Here is a 15,861-nt window from a genome sequence, read left to right as displayed (position 1 = left end):
ATTCCAGGCTTCACAGAGTGCTATGACTTGAAAATGAGCAAGTCACAGGCCATCCTTGTTTATTCAACACGCTCCAATTCATACTGCTGCTTTATCTGCATCATTTGCTTAGTGAATTTGCTTATGCGAGGCTTATTTCTGGGGGCCAGAGTGTGGGGTTGGGGAGGCTGGAATTGTCAACTTGCTGCAGGGGTGCCAGGGTATCAGCTTGCACAGAAGTGGCAGGATGTTTCCCCACTGAGCAATTTCTTCCTCATTCCCCTTCTGTGCAGGAAAAAAACACTTACAATTTGTTCCCCATATATAATATTGTGTTCTGTATATAGCTGGTAGCTGAATTGTCCTTTCTAATCATATTTGATATGACTGTATCAAATATAATGAAACAATTCTTAAAATGACAATTGTGTAGAAGATTCTCTTTTAATACAGTAGAGCATAAAAAATAAGAATTATGTTGCTGTGTTGTCAGTGGGAGCTTTCTGTTGCAAAGGAAAACCAGGTTTAATATGAAAGGAACTGAACTATCAAGTTCAGTTGGGGCTGTGTTCAGGGTTGAACTGCCCAAGCATACCCCAGGCAACAACATCTTATTAGCTCCTCCACTAGTATAATCCCAATGTGGAGCTTCTCTGGGCTCACAGCAATGACCATGGAGAAATAGCATACTTTCCTTGCAGATGTAATGAAAGCCTAAATACATGGTGGAAGTAACCCTGACCAATTCCAGTGTTGGCCTTTGGAGGGAAATGGTGGTGGTAGGATTAGGAAAATACTGTGTGTGGTTTTACTGCTGGCCGTTCCTTATGTTTTTGTATAGTTGATCGAGATTCATTATACTATATAATAATCTAAGTTGCCATTTTTTGTACTTGCACAAAAATCTACAGACTTCTTCTCTAAATGCCTGTCTTTTATATTAAATATGGTGAGGAGTCACAACAAAGATGTCATCTTTTAAATCTGAGAAATCAAAGTTTCTCTCCAAAATGTCATTTTAAAATTAAAATACCCTTATTAGGCAACAGAGAAAGAGGATCCAGACAGGCCTGATAAAACATGATAGGCTAGGGTCAGAAAGTAGGAGAGGAGGACCTCCCTTATCAGTGGTCTAAGAGAAGGACATGGGGTGGGGAGGAGGAAGGGTGAGACTGGGAGGAGATGAGGGAGGGTGCTATAGCCAGGATACAAAGTGAGTAAATTATAATAAACAATAAGAATAAGAATAAGAAACAATAAAAGGGAAATATTATAGTCTACACTAAATGATAAGAAAGGATTGTGATACACATCTTGGGATTTATTGTTCAATCAACCAATGAAACATACTTATTAATTTTTGTTTGGTTCTTCAAGAAGGAGACTTTGGAAACATACCTTCTTTAATTTAAGCATATAAAAGAAGATTTTTTTTGGTGAATGAGTTGGAAACTGAATTACAGATCAGTTATATGCAGGAGAAATAAACACACGTAGATAACAAAGTGGCAACTGAGAGATACTTCTGTCAGAAAGAGTTTTAATGCACTAATGTAAACTGATAATTAGTTGTTTATCTGTATTTCTAGAGTAGGACTGTTATAGATAAATTTGTTGCAAGCCTTGAGATAGAATTAGAAACATATTTCTAATTTAAAATTTAAATTTAACATTTAAATTTAACATTTAAAATTGTACTAAGGAGAAAATTTTACTTTAACCTTGTAGAGTTTTGAATGAAAATGAAGCATAGACTTATATATTTGAATGTTTAGTCATCAGGGGAAGAATTGTTGGAAAGGATTAGAAGGATTACAAGGTATGGCCTTGTTAGAGAAAGTGTATTCCTGGGAGTGGGTTTTGAAAATCTCACAGCAGGCATGGATCTGTCTTTCTCTGCCTGCAGATCAGGATTTAAAGGTCTCAGGTGTTATTCCTGCACCTGTCTGTGTGCTGCCATGCTCTCTGCCATGGTGATAATAGAGCAGGCTTCTGAAATTGTGAGCAAGCTCCCAGTTAAATGCTTTCATTGATAAGAGTTACCTTGGTCATGGTGTCTCTTCACATCAGGAGAACAATGATGGAGACAAACGTCCAGAAAGTAAACAAAAAAAAATTGTATAATATTTTCATTTTAGGAAAGGAGTGATAGCTACAATGAAGAGTTTAAAAATATCAGATATACTTTTAGTAATTTAAGGAAGATATAAAGACTGCTGAATAATGGCAATGGGGATACCATAAGTAGAGCAGGTGGTATGAGAAATTAGTTATCCCAATGACAGTCAAAGTCTTAGTGTCAGACACACTGTGTGTGAATCCTGCACATATTTATAAAACACATGTTTAAATGACATATGGGGAAACATAATGACATTGTTGGCAGGTAAAATGTGTTCAACAAATTGTAGCTATTACTATTATTATTATTGGTGGTCGTGGTTACTTACTTTTAGAGTACAAATAAAAATTATTTCCATATGGTCTTTTGCCCTAATCCAAGAAAGTCATAGCAGTTTAGTACACCGAATTCTGGGAAAATCATGGTTGTGGAACACTTATCCAGATGTGATAATTTACAAACATTCTGAACAAGACTGTGTCCACCAGCATCTATTTATAGGAGAGTTATGACTAAGGGATCCTCACAAATCCCTGAAGATTTATTTGTAGTCAGTGGTTGATGGGGAGGGAGAGATATTTTCTGCAGCTATGCAGCCACTGCTAAGGTATTAATACTCTTTGAACAAGCCATTATGCTCCTGTAAATACCAAGAATGAAGCTCATTGGGTGGCCTGAATGTATACATGTACAAACACAGACACACAAATGCACACACATTCATGCAGACCCCCATACACCCCATGCACACATGCACAAAGACAGGAAAGTCTGAGGGGTACTCAAGAAATGAAAGTGGATTAAGAAGAGTGGAAAATGGAAGAGACAGGGTGAATATATTAAGTAAAGAGATGGGAATATAAAAATGAAACCCATTATTATATATAATGAATATATGCTGATAAAATATGATGTTTCAGAATGTTCTGGAGAATGGAGTTGTAGTTTAGTATGTGTGAGGTACTGAGCTCCATTCCAAGAATCAAAAATGCTAAAAACAGCCCATAATTTCATTTTGGTCTATATCAGAACACCCTATCTTTTTAAGTGGTGCGGTTCACTGAGTTTCCGTACTGGGAAGTTAAGCTGTGTGCTTGGGACTGGGGTGCACGTTTCTACAGAGAAATCAGGAGGTGGCTATGGCACAGCTCTCGTAGTTTTGCACAACGCCTACACTTAGTGAAGATCTGTCTGCACAGGGCCCAGGTACAGTGCTGTCTTACTTCCCTTTGGCTTGAGAACACTGTTACTCAAGCTTATCATTATAATTCCTTTTTAGGTTACCTTTCTCATGAACAATTTAGTTTGTTTAGTGTAGTTTTCTTTATTCACTGGTGTGCTTGACTGCTCCCATCCGTAATGTTTTCAGGCTTTACATTGCTGATGACCTCACTGGAGAGGGAGTGCCCTGAGTGTACTGTTTGAGAACCAAGCTTTCAAAGGTCCATTTATTGTTCATGCTCACCTTATTGTCGTTTCTAATTTATTTCAGTTGCCCAGGATATAAATAGCTGAGTAACAATTTGTTCCAACTGAGGTTATTTATATAAGTAAAGACCACAGAACTGATTACTTAACCCAAATGGGAGAAGAGGTGGCTAGTGAAAGAAGAGAGATGAGGGACAGAGGAGTCATATATACAAGATCTATAATTGTTAACTGGCATGGAGCTTGTATAGGGCATAAAAGTAACTGCTGTTTTATACAAATTACAACAGAATTTGATAGCAGTTTGTGTTTTCAAGTGTTGTGAGACTACAGATCTCTTCTTGTTGATGATTGCATGGAGTCTGCCCTCTGTCTACTTTAAGTACCCTTGTCTATCAGATAATGTGGGAGGTATGAAAAGAGAAAAACAGTGACAAACTATTTTGAGAGACTCTTCCTGGGAGATGTAAATTAACTTCTATTCACTCCAGGTAGCAAATAGAAAATAGACCAAAGGAAAAAAAAATTAACTTAAGTCTAGTGAGTTTATTATGGTTACTTAAAGGAGTGTGGGTGATTAATAGAAAGCTGCATCACCCAAAAAGCTTACCACAGCATGGGTAACTCAAGAAAGCTTCCTCTCTAGAGCTTCTTGCATGAGATAGATGAGCATCCTAGAGCATCTTTCTGTGGGGCCAGGGTATGTGAAAATGGGAAGAGCTAGTCTGGAGCAGGAATAGGATAGAGTCTAGCTCCAGAAATCTCCTCTCCAGAGCAATATAAGTGGAAACCACTCCTTTCTCTGCCCTTGGCTTGCATGTCTTGGTGCACAAAGTTCTGCACACACCCCCACCCAACTTTGCCCACACCAGAGGAGATCAGGTACTAGCAGTCAGGTAAAATTTCCTCTTTCCTTAGAAGGTCCTGTCCAGAAAGCACCTGGAATTCCTCATCATGCAAATAAGGCATTCTCAGCACCTGAACCCTAATCCATGATGTATACTCACCCTAAAAGCCTCTAGCCACTCCCAAAAGGCTTAAATAGTCTTTCTCTTTCCCCAAGAAAAGGAGGTGCTCAATGATGCTTGCTTCTTTCAGAGTCTGTTCTCATTGTGCTCACCATCATCCTCAGGCTGTCCCTCTCAGGCCACCAGTCTGATGGTTGTAGATCACACCCTTAATGGAGTGGGAACAAAGTGGGAATGACTTCTTCTTTCCCTAGCTTTTATAAAACAGGTGCAGAGGGTGGGGGCGCAGTGTGACTCATACTTTTTAAGTATTTCTTTCTTTCTTTTTAGTATGAGCATTTACTTTTCCTTTTTTACTTTATTTTTATTAATTACACTTTACTCACTTTGTATCCCCCCTGTAGCTCCCTCCCTATTTCCCTCCCAAACCCTCCCTTTCTCTCCCTTCTCCATGCATGCCCCTCCCCAAATCCACAGATAGGGGAGGTCTTCTTTTCCTTCCTTCTCATCAGGAGTGGCTGCATTGTCTTCCTCTTAATTGTGAGTTAGGGTACTTTTCCCCCCTGCTTTCAGCATTCCTTAGTTGCCTTAGTTCTTTGTCTAGGATTGAGGCCTCCTGTTTTTATTTTTATTTTTTCCACATCCAATTGGTTGCTCAATACCAAATGTTCAGTCCTGAAAACAAACATACAAGAAAGATAATACAGAGCAGGGTTTTTTTTGTTTGTTTGTTTGGTTGGTTGATTTTGTGTGTCTGTGGGTGTGTGACATCAAATAAATAAATAAATCCATGCATTTTGAAAAAGATCAAGGGGTATATGTGAGGGCTTGGAAGGTGGAAAGATATGGGAGAAATATTATAAATATACTATAATCTAAAAAAAACAGTATTATTTACTTATATGTAAGTAACTTACTTCATAAACCTTGTGAGTTTTATGTATTTTTAAAGACTTGAGGAGTTTACTTCCAGGATAGAATGTTTCATTTTCTTCTTAACAGCTATGCAGCACACACTACATAGACAAAGAAGGAAGAAAATAAAAATTTCAGTCTGTTAGAATCTCCTGTGAGAAGTCATGTACCATCACATTAAGTTTCCTTTGAGTGAGACAGAGGAGACAAGTTTTACCCCACAACTCAGTGCAAATGAACCGATGTGACTGAATCACACGAGTTAGCTGCATTACAGGCAAACCCCAAAGAGCATATTACAAGTTGAAGAGGGTACAGTACCAATTATACCATTATCTCACCCTACTCTCTGAGTGAACCGTCTGAAAGCCTGAAATTACAGATGATGTTAGATTTCTTGGCTTCATGTGCAAATTGGAGTCATTTTCCTTTTTTTTTTTTTTTTTGAATGCATAAACACATGTTATATTGTTTCAAAGGAGCAGTCCTTACAGTTTGTTATATATGGTTTTTTTTTTTTCATTTTGTTCACTGTGTCAAAGGGCTTTTTTTTTTTACAAAATTGAGATTGTGGCAAAGCCATGCAAGACTGATGCTCAGAATGATTTGAAATCGTCCCAAGTACCACTTGAGCTAAGGCTCTTTGGCATGTCATTTGTTAGGGGACAAGATCTGGTGAAGGGCCTTCAACTGGCCAGATGTGCCATTTTGGAACAGATCGAGGTTCTGCCAAAACACCATTTGTTGCCAGCACCGGATATGATAGGGGGTTCATCACCCTGTTACCATATTTTTGCACTTCTTAGCATTGCATAAATAGGCAGCTGCTCTCTATTCAGAATATAAATTAGCCACCAGCTTGCTCTCCCTGGAGGACATACCTACAAAAGGGAACCATGGTGTTAACTCCTCTCATCTCTTGCATGAATGTCACACTCAAATGCACACCTCCCTGTCTTCATTCAGAAGCCAGTCCTTATGCATAAAATAATCACACGTCCCTTTCCAGTTACACAAACAGGGACACAGACACACACACACACACACACACACACACACACACACACACAGAGGAAAACAACCTGTGCACTTGTCAGTGCTAATGATAACATTATATCCTTAGCAGGAAGGCTTCTATGTTAAGAGTGAACAGTCTGTACAGAATGCTTTGCTACTGATCCTTCAATAGAAAACAAACTGCTTTCTGCTCTCTTACATGGCTATGACTCTATTAAGATGGAAAGCTTTGTTAAAGGGTGTACTATGAGAAAAAAAAAAAAGAAAGAAATAACTGAAAAGTTACCAGTTGTTTCTCTGGGGCTATTTCCATGATAAAGATTTTGTTGTTGTTGTTGTCATTTTTAATTCATTTAGAGAAGAAAAAGTAACCTAAAGATTCCTCACAGCAAAGAAAGATGTACAGGGCTGAGGGGGGTCTCCTAATAGAATGGGGAAGGCATATGGCTTAACATAATCCATATTTTCAGTAATTGTACCTAACAGACTGTGAGGCTGTCTAATGAGAGGTCCATACAGTATATGACATACATATCTATGTATGCTTATACACACATGTATGCATCTAATGAACATATACATACATATAGAAACAGACACACCCCACATATGTATAACAGTATTATAGAGAAGGAAACAGATGATTAATAGACAGATGATAGACAGGTAGATAGACTATCAATGATAGATTAGATAGATACGTTTCACCTTTACATACTCTAAAATAAATCTTGTTTTCTAGAGTGTGTTACATGCCTATGCTCACAATACATGACAAGTAGGAGGACTGTAGGATCATTGGTTTAAGGCCAGCCATAATGAAGCTATCTCAAAAAACATAATACTAAATGCATAAGACAAAATAAAGCTTGAGAGTGTTGGGGTATCAAAGAAAAGGAAAATGAATATACAGTTGGGAAACATGAAGACAGTGGAGGGAAACATGTTAGCCAGTCTCTACACCTATTTTGAGAGCTTGTCCAAAAATAGTTATGGCAACTATTTGCCATATCCGTTCAATCCTCTACAGTCTGATAAGGCATGCAGACTTCCCTTCTTGCCAACTGAAAACAGGATCATACTGATAGGTAGGTGACATTTGGACATCTGACGAATGCCAGATTTTTAGAGGTTATGTCGGAGGTCCAACCTGCTGTTCTGCCTATTAATGAAAACCGATTCAGGCTGCAACCATGCTGTAAGGGGTATCTGTGTTCTTCAAGTCACGCTGCCCAGATGTCACTTGGCAGGTGGAGAATAAAAATGAAGCTCTTGTGTGCAGGTGCTAGAGCGTTGCAAAAGTCAACAATGAGTCTGCTTACTGAAGTGTGGAAAGCTGTGTGGAGTGTACCCACATTCATGTCATAGGAAAAAGAGCTTCTCAGAGCTCTCACTCCACTTCTCTTATAGACCCATTTTTACACGTGCCCATAAGCTTGCATCAGGATTTAATACAATGCACTAACGGACACATAAACATATATGCTCTTCTTTACAGAGAGTAGAACCACAGTGCAGGAAATGTACCATACCTTGCTTAGTTATTAAAGCTCAGAACTATATCATGAATGCTTTATTTCACTGCTATTTGACATCTCATTTTTAAAACTGAATTTTAGCACCAAAATGTATATAAATGACCCTATCATAGCACTTTCCCCATCGGTGATCACCTAGGTTGGGTTTAGCATATTTTCAAATGGACATGGCTTGTACATCGGAAATACCCAGGATTTGTTACTATGACACTTGGGTAAGACTCGAGGTTAATTTTGGTGAGGGAAATGGAATATTGTCATAAACCATGTTTTTTTTATCTGTTTTAATTTTTCCTCAGTATTGCGAGATGACTTCCGGCAAAACCCCACAGATGTAGTAGTGGCAGCTGGAGAACCTGCAGTCTTGGAATGCCAGCCCCCACGGGGACACCCAGAACCAACCATCTACTGGAAAAAAGACAAAGTCCGAATTGATGACAAGGAAGAGAGAATAAGTGTGAGTTCAGTTATAAGAAAGCTCTAGAGGCGCCAAATTTCACATCAAGAGAACAAATTTTGTTAACAAATTAATAACAAAATTGTATCTAAATGATAATACACCGGTAACTATAGTGAAAAGACTTAAATGTGGAAATAATTTTTAGGTGGGACTTAATAAGATGACCATAATCTTTACATTATACTAATAAGTCTAACAATTTGAATATGTAACTTACTTTGTAGTGTGATATTGCTATCTGAGCTCTATAAAAGCTTCTACTGGTCATTTATGCTTTACACATTGATATTTAAATATAAATGGTAGTCATTGAGCATATCTCCTACCTCTCATATTACTCTAGATTTAGTATTATGAAAGAAAATAATGAGGGCGACATCACTTTAATAAAATTTACATTTGATACTATTAATTAGTTTTACATTTTTATAAAATAAAGTGACTGAAAAACAATGTATTTATTAAACTGTTTCCTTTGTCTAGAAAAATATTATTTCCAATAAATTATATCTGTGTATATTTGTTATAAATCAGAATTTATGAAATATGTACAGTGAGATGAGAACAGTACATAAAATCTAAATGCTTGGTAGAAATTGTAATATATATTCATATGTTTATGCCTTTATTGTTAACAGGAAGAGTTACCATGCCAATAAGACTTTGGTTTTAGTGGTTTTAGATTCACTACCATTATTTTGAAAACATACACCCTGACTTTTGGTATATTTCAAGCCATCTCAAAATTCAATGATATATAAAAGCCATTTCCTTTATAATCTGATTCTTTAAATAATTCTTTTATTGACTCAACGTAAGCTTGCTTATTCTTAAAATAACCAAATCTGTTAACTGGAACCTCTTTCTTTTTCTTTTTGATTTTGTGTAGATCCGTGGTGGGAAACTCATGATCTCAAATACCAGGAAAAGTGACGCAGGGATGTATACCTGTGTGGGGACCAACATGGTGGGAGAAAGAGACAGCGACCCTGCAGAGCTGACTGTCTTTGGTAAGACTGTCTTCTAAATTATTTACTATTTCCTTTTCTTGTTTCTGTGGCCAAACGCTAGACAAGGAACAGCTGAACAAAGGAGCAGCTGAAGGTGGAGCGGCAGTAGCATAGTATAGCACCCACAGACAGGAAGTGGAGAGGGAGAAACAATTTACAGACAGGAAGTGAGGAGAGAGGAACAATCAGACAGGAAGTGAGGAGAGAGGAACAATCTACAGTCAGGAAGTGAAGAGAGAAGAACATTGCCACATGGTTACCTTTTTTCTTTTAAATTCAGCTGAGTTCAAAAGGTCCATAGCCCACAAGATGGTAGTTACATATTCAGGCTACATCTTCCTACCTCAGGCTGCAGTATTATTGACAAAACCAACTTTGACCCTGTCCATGAGGGAGCTTCTATTTTAGGTCTTGTCAATAATTCTACAGACTGTCAAACTGGTAATATGAATTTTTAGAAATTATAAATAGTCGTATTTTATTAACACTAAGAATTGGAACGTACATGAACAATTACTCATTAATTAGAATAATCAATAATGATTAGAATTGGGATTTGGGAGGTTTATGTTAAACTGTAATGTCAAACTTTTAAAAATCACTATCTCTCCTTTTTGTACTATTATCAAAATGTTAAAAAAAACTTTTTCTAAGACAATTTGAAATAATAAACATGTCCAATGTTCATCACTCTTTCTTTTTTGATATATTTATCATGTATCAAATACATACATATATACATACATACATAATATACATACACAAGTATGCTTATATGTGGATTTAAATGTAGAATTTAATTTACTTATTATGATATAATATTTTTAAAATTTAAGAGGAATATTAAAAAATCAACTATTTTCCTATGAGAGTAAAATAACTCTTAATTCCATGCTTGTATGGCAAGGTCCTACTTATGGTCATTTCTCCAGGACATGCCCAAGTGTGCCTTTGAAGTCTGTCATGGCTCTCTAATGAAGCTGCTTCTGCATCTTGAGAAGCAACATACATTCTTACATTCCATCACAATGGAAGCAAACGTGATGCCCTTTCATTTGTGCTTTTTTTTTTTTTCCAGCAGATGTATGTTTATTTCTTTTTTTTTTTTTCAATGCAGTTTATTCAGGAACATTGAACAATCCTCGGACCCCGGGGAAAGCCAGCCCACAGCTTAAATAGCCTCTGGGTAGCCAAACCAGGCGTGCCACGGGGGCAATGCAGATAGGTCCACATACATGGAAGCAAGCCAGATCCTCGGCCTTGTGCTTTTTGAACGAAAGATAAGGGCCTCTTCTCAAACTTCCTGCATGCTGAGTAATCTCTGAAAATACTTCTTGTGCATACGCCACAAATGAGAAAGTCAGGAAATGTCCCGTAACTCATTAAAAAAATGAGTAACTATAACTCTGTTAAATGCATGCCTGTAAACTTTTGTTCACCTACCCAGACAACTTCAAGTTTGGCTCTAAATTGTACAGAGTCATCTCTAAGAGTCTCAAAACTCTTTCTACCCAGTAATGAATAAAATACAGTTTTGTCTGGTAAGATATGAAATTAGTGGTCACTGAATATCAGCACTGAAAGCCCACAAGTATGGCTCTTCTATTTAAAGAAACACTCATTGCTATTTTTTTTTTTTTTAGCTACCACAAGCTCTTGAACAGAAAACATTACATTATGGTAGTATAGACTGTCTTAGGAAGGAAAGTGAAAGGGTTCAATGTCATTACCAAAGCAATTAGATCTACCAGTAATGTGTCTGTAGTATGAAATATTTACCCAACTTTCCCTAAAGACATTAGAAGAACTGTAGGAGACCCCTAAACCTGTCAAGAATTGTGATACAACTTCTAAATTATTCTAAAAATAGCTATCAACCCAGTAGATTAAATTTATCCAGAGGCAGTTCCTGTTGAAGAATTGATTTAGTTAGCTGAGAAATAGTTATCTGATGGTGTAAACAGGCTTAAGGGGTTTTATATACAATAAGTTGAGAGAAAACTGAAATCCCATTATGTATATTAAAAAAAGAAGTACACTCAAAGTAAAGTAAAATAGGAAAGAGAAAGACAGTAAAACAAGACAGAGATACAGAGACAGAGAGAAATACGTATAGAGATAGAAAGAAACGAAATGGAAATGTGGGGGAATGGAGATGGGAGTATAAGGGAGAAATTGGCAAAAGGGAAATGATATGATCAAAAATAAATATATGTATATATTATATTAATATATACTCTATGTGTATGTACACATACATATATATTATATATTAATACATACATATACATATAATATGCATACATAATATATGTATATAATATATAATTATATATTATCTATAATAATAGATAATTATAGATAGATTGAGAAAATAAATACATAAATAGGTAGTGAAGTGTTGGTAGTAGCCAAAGCTGTGACTGCTGTGCGAGAGAGCTTTGGTGTGCTATAACTCTTAATTTTAGAGAAATAAGATAAACAGTGGCACTCACCTCATTTATTACATTGAATCTCTTACATCAAAAACATTACAAACATGAACTGCCTTTCACTCCAACATTATTAAACACTATCATTTTTTAAATTAAGTTTATCAACATCGCTGATATTACTCCCGCCACCTGCTCAGCTTTAATCTCGGGTAGCTGCAAGTTCAACTTAAGGTATTGGGCTACCACTGTCCCTCTGTAACTAGGATATACGAGCTTTACTCTAAATGACGTTCAACAGAAAAAGCAATCAGAAATGCTTACTATTTGAGAAATGGGATTCACTTATAATTTGCAAGGAGAGCCAAATTTTTTTCTTATATGATAGCCATCTAGATTACTGCAAAAACCTTTCCTTTCAGTATTTTTATTCTTCAACAAGTGGACATGTTCTAGGAAATATACTTTGGTCATGTTGTTCTAATGTGTACTGCCTTCAAAAAGGTGTGATCAGAGTAAACTGATTTTAAAAACTAGATGAATGATTTACCTTATATATTCCTCTGCCATACTTTTGTTCATGAGATAACCTTTTCCTCAAGCAGACATTTTCAAATCTAGAAAGCAGAATGTCTCATTCTGGTCTTTTATGGCACTGTCATCTTTGAGAAAGTCCAGACAATTTCATAAAGAACACGCCCTCCCCTACACCACAGACAATTAGTGCATATGCCAAACATTAAAGGTCCCAAGCCTTCTCAGAGACACTAGGGTTGAAGCATGTAACCTGGGGGTCTTTTCTGAGACTGATACTCCAGGCAAGGACTACTCATGGAGATGGCCTAGAATCCCTGCACAGATGTAGCCCATGACAGTTCAGTGTCCAAGTAGGTCCCATAGTAATGTTGACAGGGACTGTCTCTGACATGAACTGATTGGCCTGCTTTTTGATCACCTGCCCCTTAGAGGAGAAGCAGCCTTACCAGGCCACAGAGGAATACAATGCAGCCACTCCTGATGAGATCTGATAGACTAGGATCAGAGGGAAGGGGAGGAGGACATCCCCTATCAGTGGACTGGAAGAGAGACAACAGTGGGGCAGAGAGAGAGAGGGTGAGATTGGGAGAGGAGAAGGAAGGGAGCTACAGGGGAATACAAATTGAATAAACTGTAATTGATAAAAAGAAAAAAAATAAAAAGAACCATCAATAATAATACTAATAGAAGAAATTAGGGTAAATAGGCATACATCATCTAAATATTTTAAGTATGTTAAAATAATATACAAAATATCAGTTTTATTCATTGTAATTTTAATATGCATCATTGGCATTATGGGCCAAAATAAAACACTGAAATAATTTTCTTCATAGTTTTTTAAATAATTCTTCATGTGTGCATTGGTGTGCATGAATACATGTATGTATAGACACATACGCACACAATGGTGCACACACACTCTTCATCTTTGATCACTTTTGTGAGTTTCTTTTGTCCCTCCCTCTTTCAGTATTCACTTCAATAACTTAAACATATTTTTTCTAGTATATGTTTTATATATTATGACTTTGCTCTATATTCTACTTTATAAAATATTAATTTGACCAACCCCTTTCCAATCCTTATGTTTTTGTTCTCTCTCTCTCTCTTTAAAGACCTGTTTCTAGTATATTCTTTTCAGAATCACTTATTCTATTAATGTTGAAATTTAGATGGCTAGAGAGATGCCTGAGTGATCAACCACGAGGATCTGATTTTAAATCTGCAAAAGCATAGTAGCTCTCATCTCTAATCTCTCTGTAACAGGATGGGAGGGAGAGACAGAGTTCCTTGAAGCTTTCAGGCCAGCCAGCCTGATCTATCCAATCTCAAGAAAGGGTTGTAAGAAGTGACAAATAGAATTATCCTCTGACTTCCATGTGCGTGCCATGCTAAACTGGTACGGACAAATATAAACACGTATGTGCTCATACCTATACATGTAATATACATGGGCAAATAAAAAACATGTGAGTTATGTTTAGCTATGTAAATATGGCCTGTGAACTAAATATTTTCATATTATGATTCATTTTGTCTTCTGACTCTATGCTTGTTTCAAAATGGTAAAGCCTTTTTTCTCTTCTTCACAACTCAATATGTCCTCCTCCATTTTTGTCCTCAAGATCCCAGACTCTCCGTCCACTCAGTCCAGCTCTAGTAGGTCCAACCTGATTTTTCTTCCTTTACCTTGAGCCTGCACTCTGAATTCTGTGTATCCTGTGTTTGCTTCCTTATATCCCATTTACAGAAGTATTTCTCTATTGCTTTCTGTTTGACTGCAGCTCAGAACACATTTCAAAACCATATGCTCTTACTCTATGTGAAATTCAAGTTACAATCAACATTCCTTTCTTTTCTGTGACTCTTCAGAGTGGCTCTTTGCTCCTTGTGTTAGTCTTGGGAAGTCTACTATGATTGTGACTGCTATTCTTTTGCGTATGGTCAGAGTCCTTTGATTTATTCATTTTTGTTTCCAGACTCTTAGCAGTGTGTTCTCTTAGCACACTGTTCTGAAACATTGCACTGTATGCCTTGATCTGGCACTCCTCCACATTTATTTATAAGCTAGTAAATCAAAATAAGAAATCCCTCAACCAAGGCGTCTCCTCTACTAAATTTTGGGGGCTTTCTGTTTGGCTTCTGCAGAGCATGTATTTATGAATTGCATGCTAAACTTATAGATCTTTTTTCTCTCTCTCTTTACACTGTTGATAGTAATCTTTTCTGCTGATAGCCATTTTGCCTCGTGTGCATCTTTTCTGTCTGACACGAAGTTTTCTTCTTTTTCTTTTGAGACAGAATTCTTGCTGTGTGGCTCAGGCTGTTTTACAATTCACAGTCCTTCCTCCCTCCCTTCTGATGGGGGGGCCGTGCACGCACCACTATGTTGGCTTGGCCTCGCACAATTCTAACACTGTTTTGAATTAAAAATGTTTCTTTGTGGGTATTAATTTGCCTCCCTTTACCCGTATTTTTTTTCCACTTGTCACCTCTTCTCTTGATTGCTTTGATTTTACAGAGAAAGCCTTTTTCAGATAGCGCATCATGTATTGAGATTCATTCACATTGTACTTCCATCCTTTTAAAGAGCATCGTAAACTTTCTCATCTCATGATTTTCAGTTAGTGTTTGCACACTAGTAACTGCTCAATTCATGGGGGACTGAGTCCTGGACTTGTGATGTCAATTTTCATTTACTAGATGAGAAAATTGGCTCATATGTTGAGAGGCGCTGAAATACATAGAGATAAAGTTAAGAATAATGCAAACTCAGAAAATTTAAGAAATGTTTGTGTCTTGGGGCTGGAGAAATGGCACAAGGCTTAAGAGTACTGGTAACTCTTCTAGAGAAACAGCATTTGATTTCCAGTACTCACACGGCAACTGTCTGTCACTCCTGTCACAGGGCTCTGACAGCCTTTTCTGGCCTCCTTTGTCACCATGCACAAATGGTACACTGACATATGCAGGCAAAACACCTATGCACACAAACATAAAAACAAAAAATTATATTTCATTAACACGGAAATATTTATGTTAATTGTATGCTGCAGATTTCATGTTATAATTCAAGCTGTAAGTTATCCTGATTGGTAGAAACAACGTAGTGCTTTCTTGTGCACACGTCTCAAGCTTCTGTTATACTGTTTTAAACCTTCAAGGTAGAGGTGAATGTTGTTTATAAGGAACATATTCTCTGATGGCCCTTCTTATTCTACTATGAGGAATAACGTGAACTTTTGTTTTTAAAATACGATGAGAGAATTTTCCTCTCCAATTTTTTTTTCTATGTTGGTCTTTGCTTCCAAGGATAAAAATTATTGGCAAAAAGAACTTAATGAAGTGAGAATTTATTGTAATCACAGCTAGGTAGCCTGATCATTATCACCGAGTTTTGTGGAAGGGCACAGTAATCTCATTTAATAGTTATCAAACTTCCCTCCCTTTAA

General features: G+C 36.9%; 1 protein-coding gene across 24 annotated transcripts in view; it reads left to right on the top strand.

Annotated features, from left to right (window-relative positions):
* The window catches only part of Robo2 (roundabout guidance receptor 2), a 1,624,501-nt gene that overhangs the window by 1,453,700 nt on the left and 154,940 nt on the right, over positions 1-15,861 (top strand). For all 24 annotated transcript variants that reach the window (XM_060370640.1, XM_060370647.1, XM_060370638.1 and 21 more), the window contains 2 exons: positions 8,267-8,424; positions 9,317-9,437. In XM_060370640.1, the coding sequence (XP_060226623.1) occupies positions 8,267-8,424; positions 9,317-9,437 (279 nt within the window). The remainder of the gene's footprint in view (positions 1-8,266; positions 8,425-9,316; positions 9,438-15,861) is intronic.

The sequence above is a fragment of the Meriones unguiculatus genome, chromosome 17, assembly GCF_030254825.1.
Source record: "Meriones unguiculatus strain TT.TT164.6M chromosome 17, Bangor_MerUng_6.1, whole genome shotgun sequence".
Classification (NCBI taxonomy): domain Eukaryota; kingdom Metazoa; phylum Chordata; class Mammalia; order Rodentia; family Muridae; genus Meriones; species Meriones unguiculatus.
This window is presented reverse-complemented; position numbering and strand designations above follow the sequence as displayed.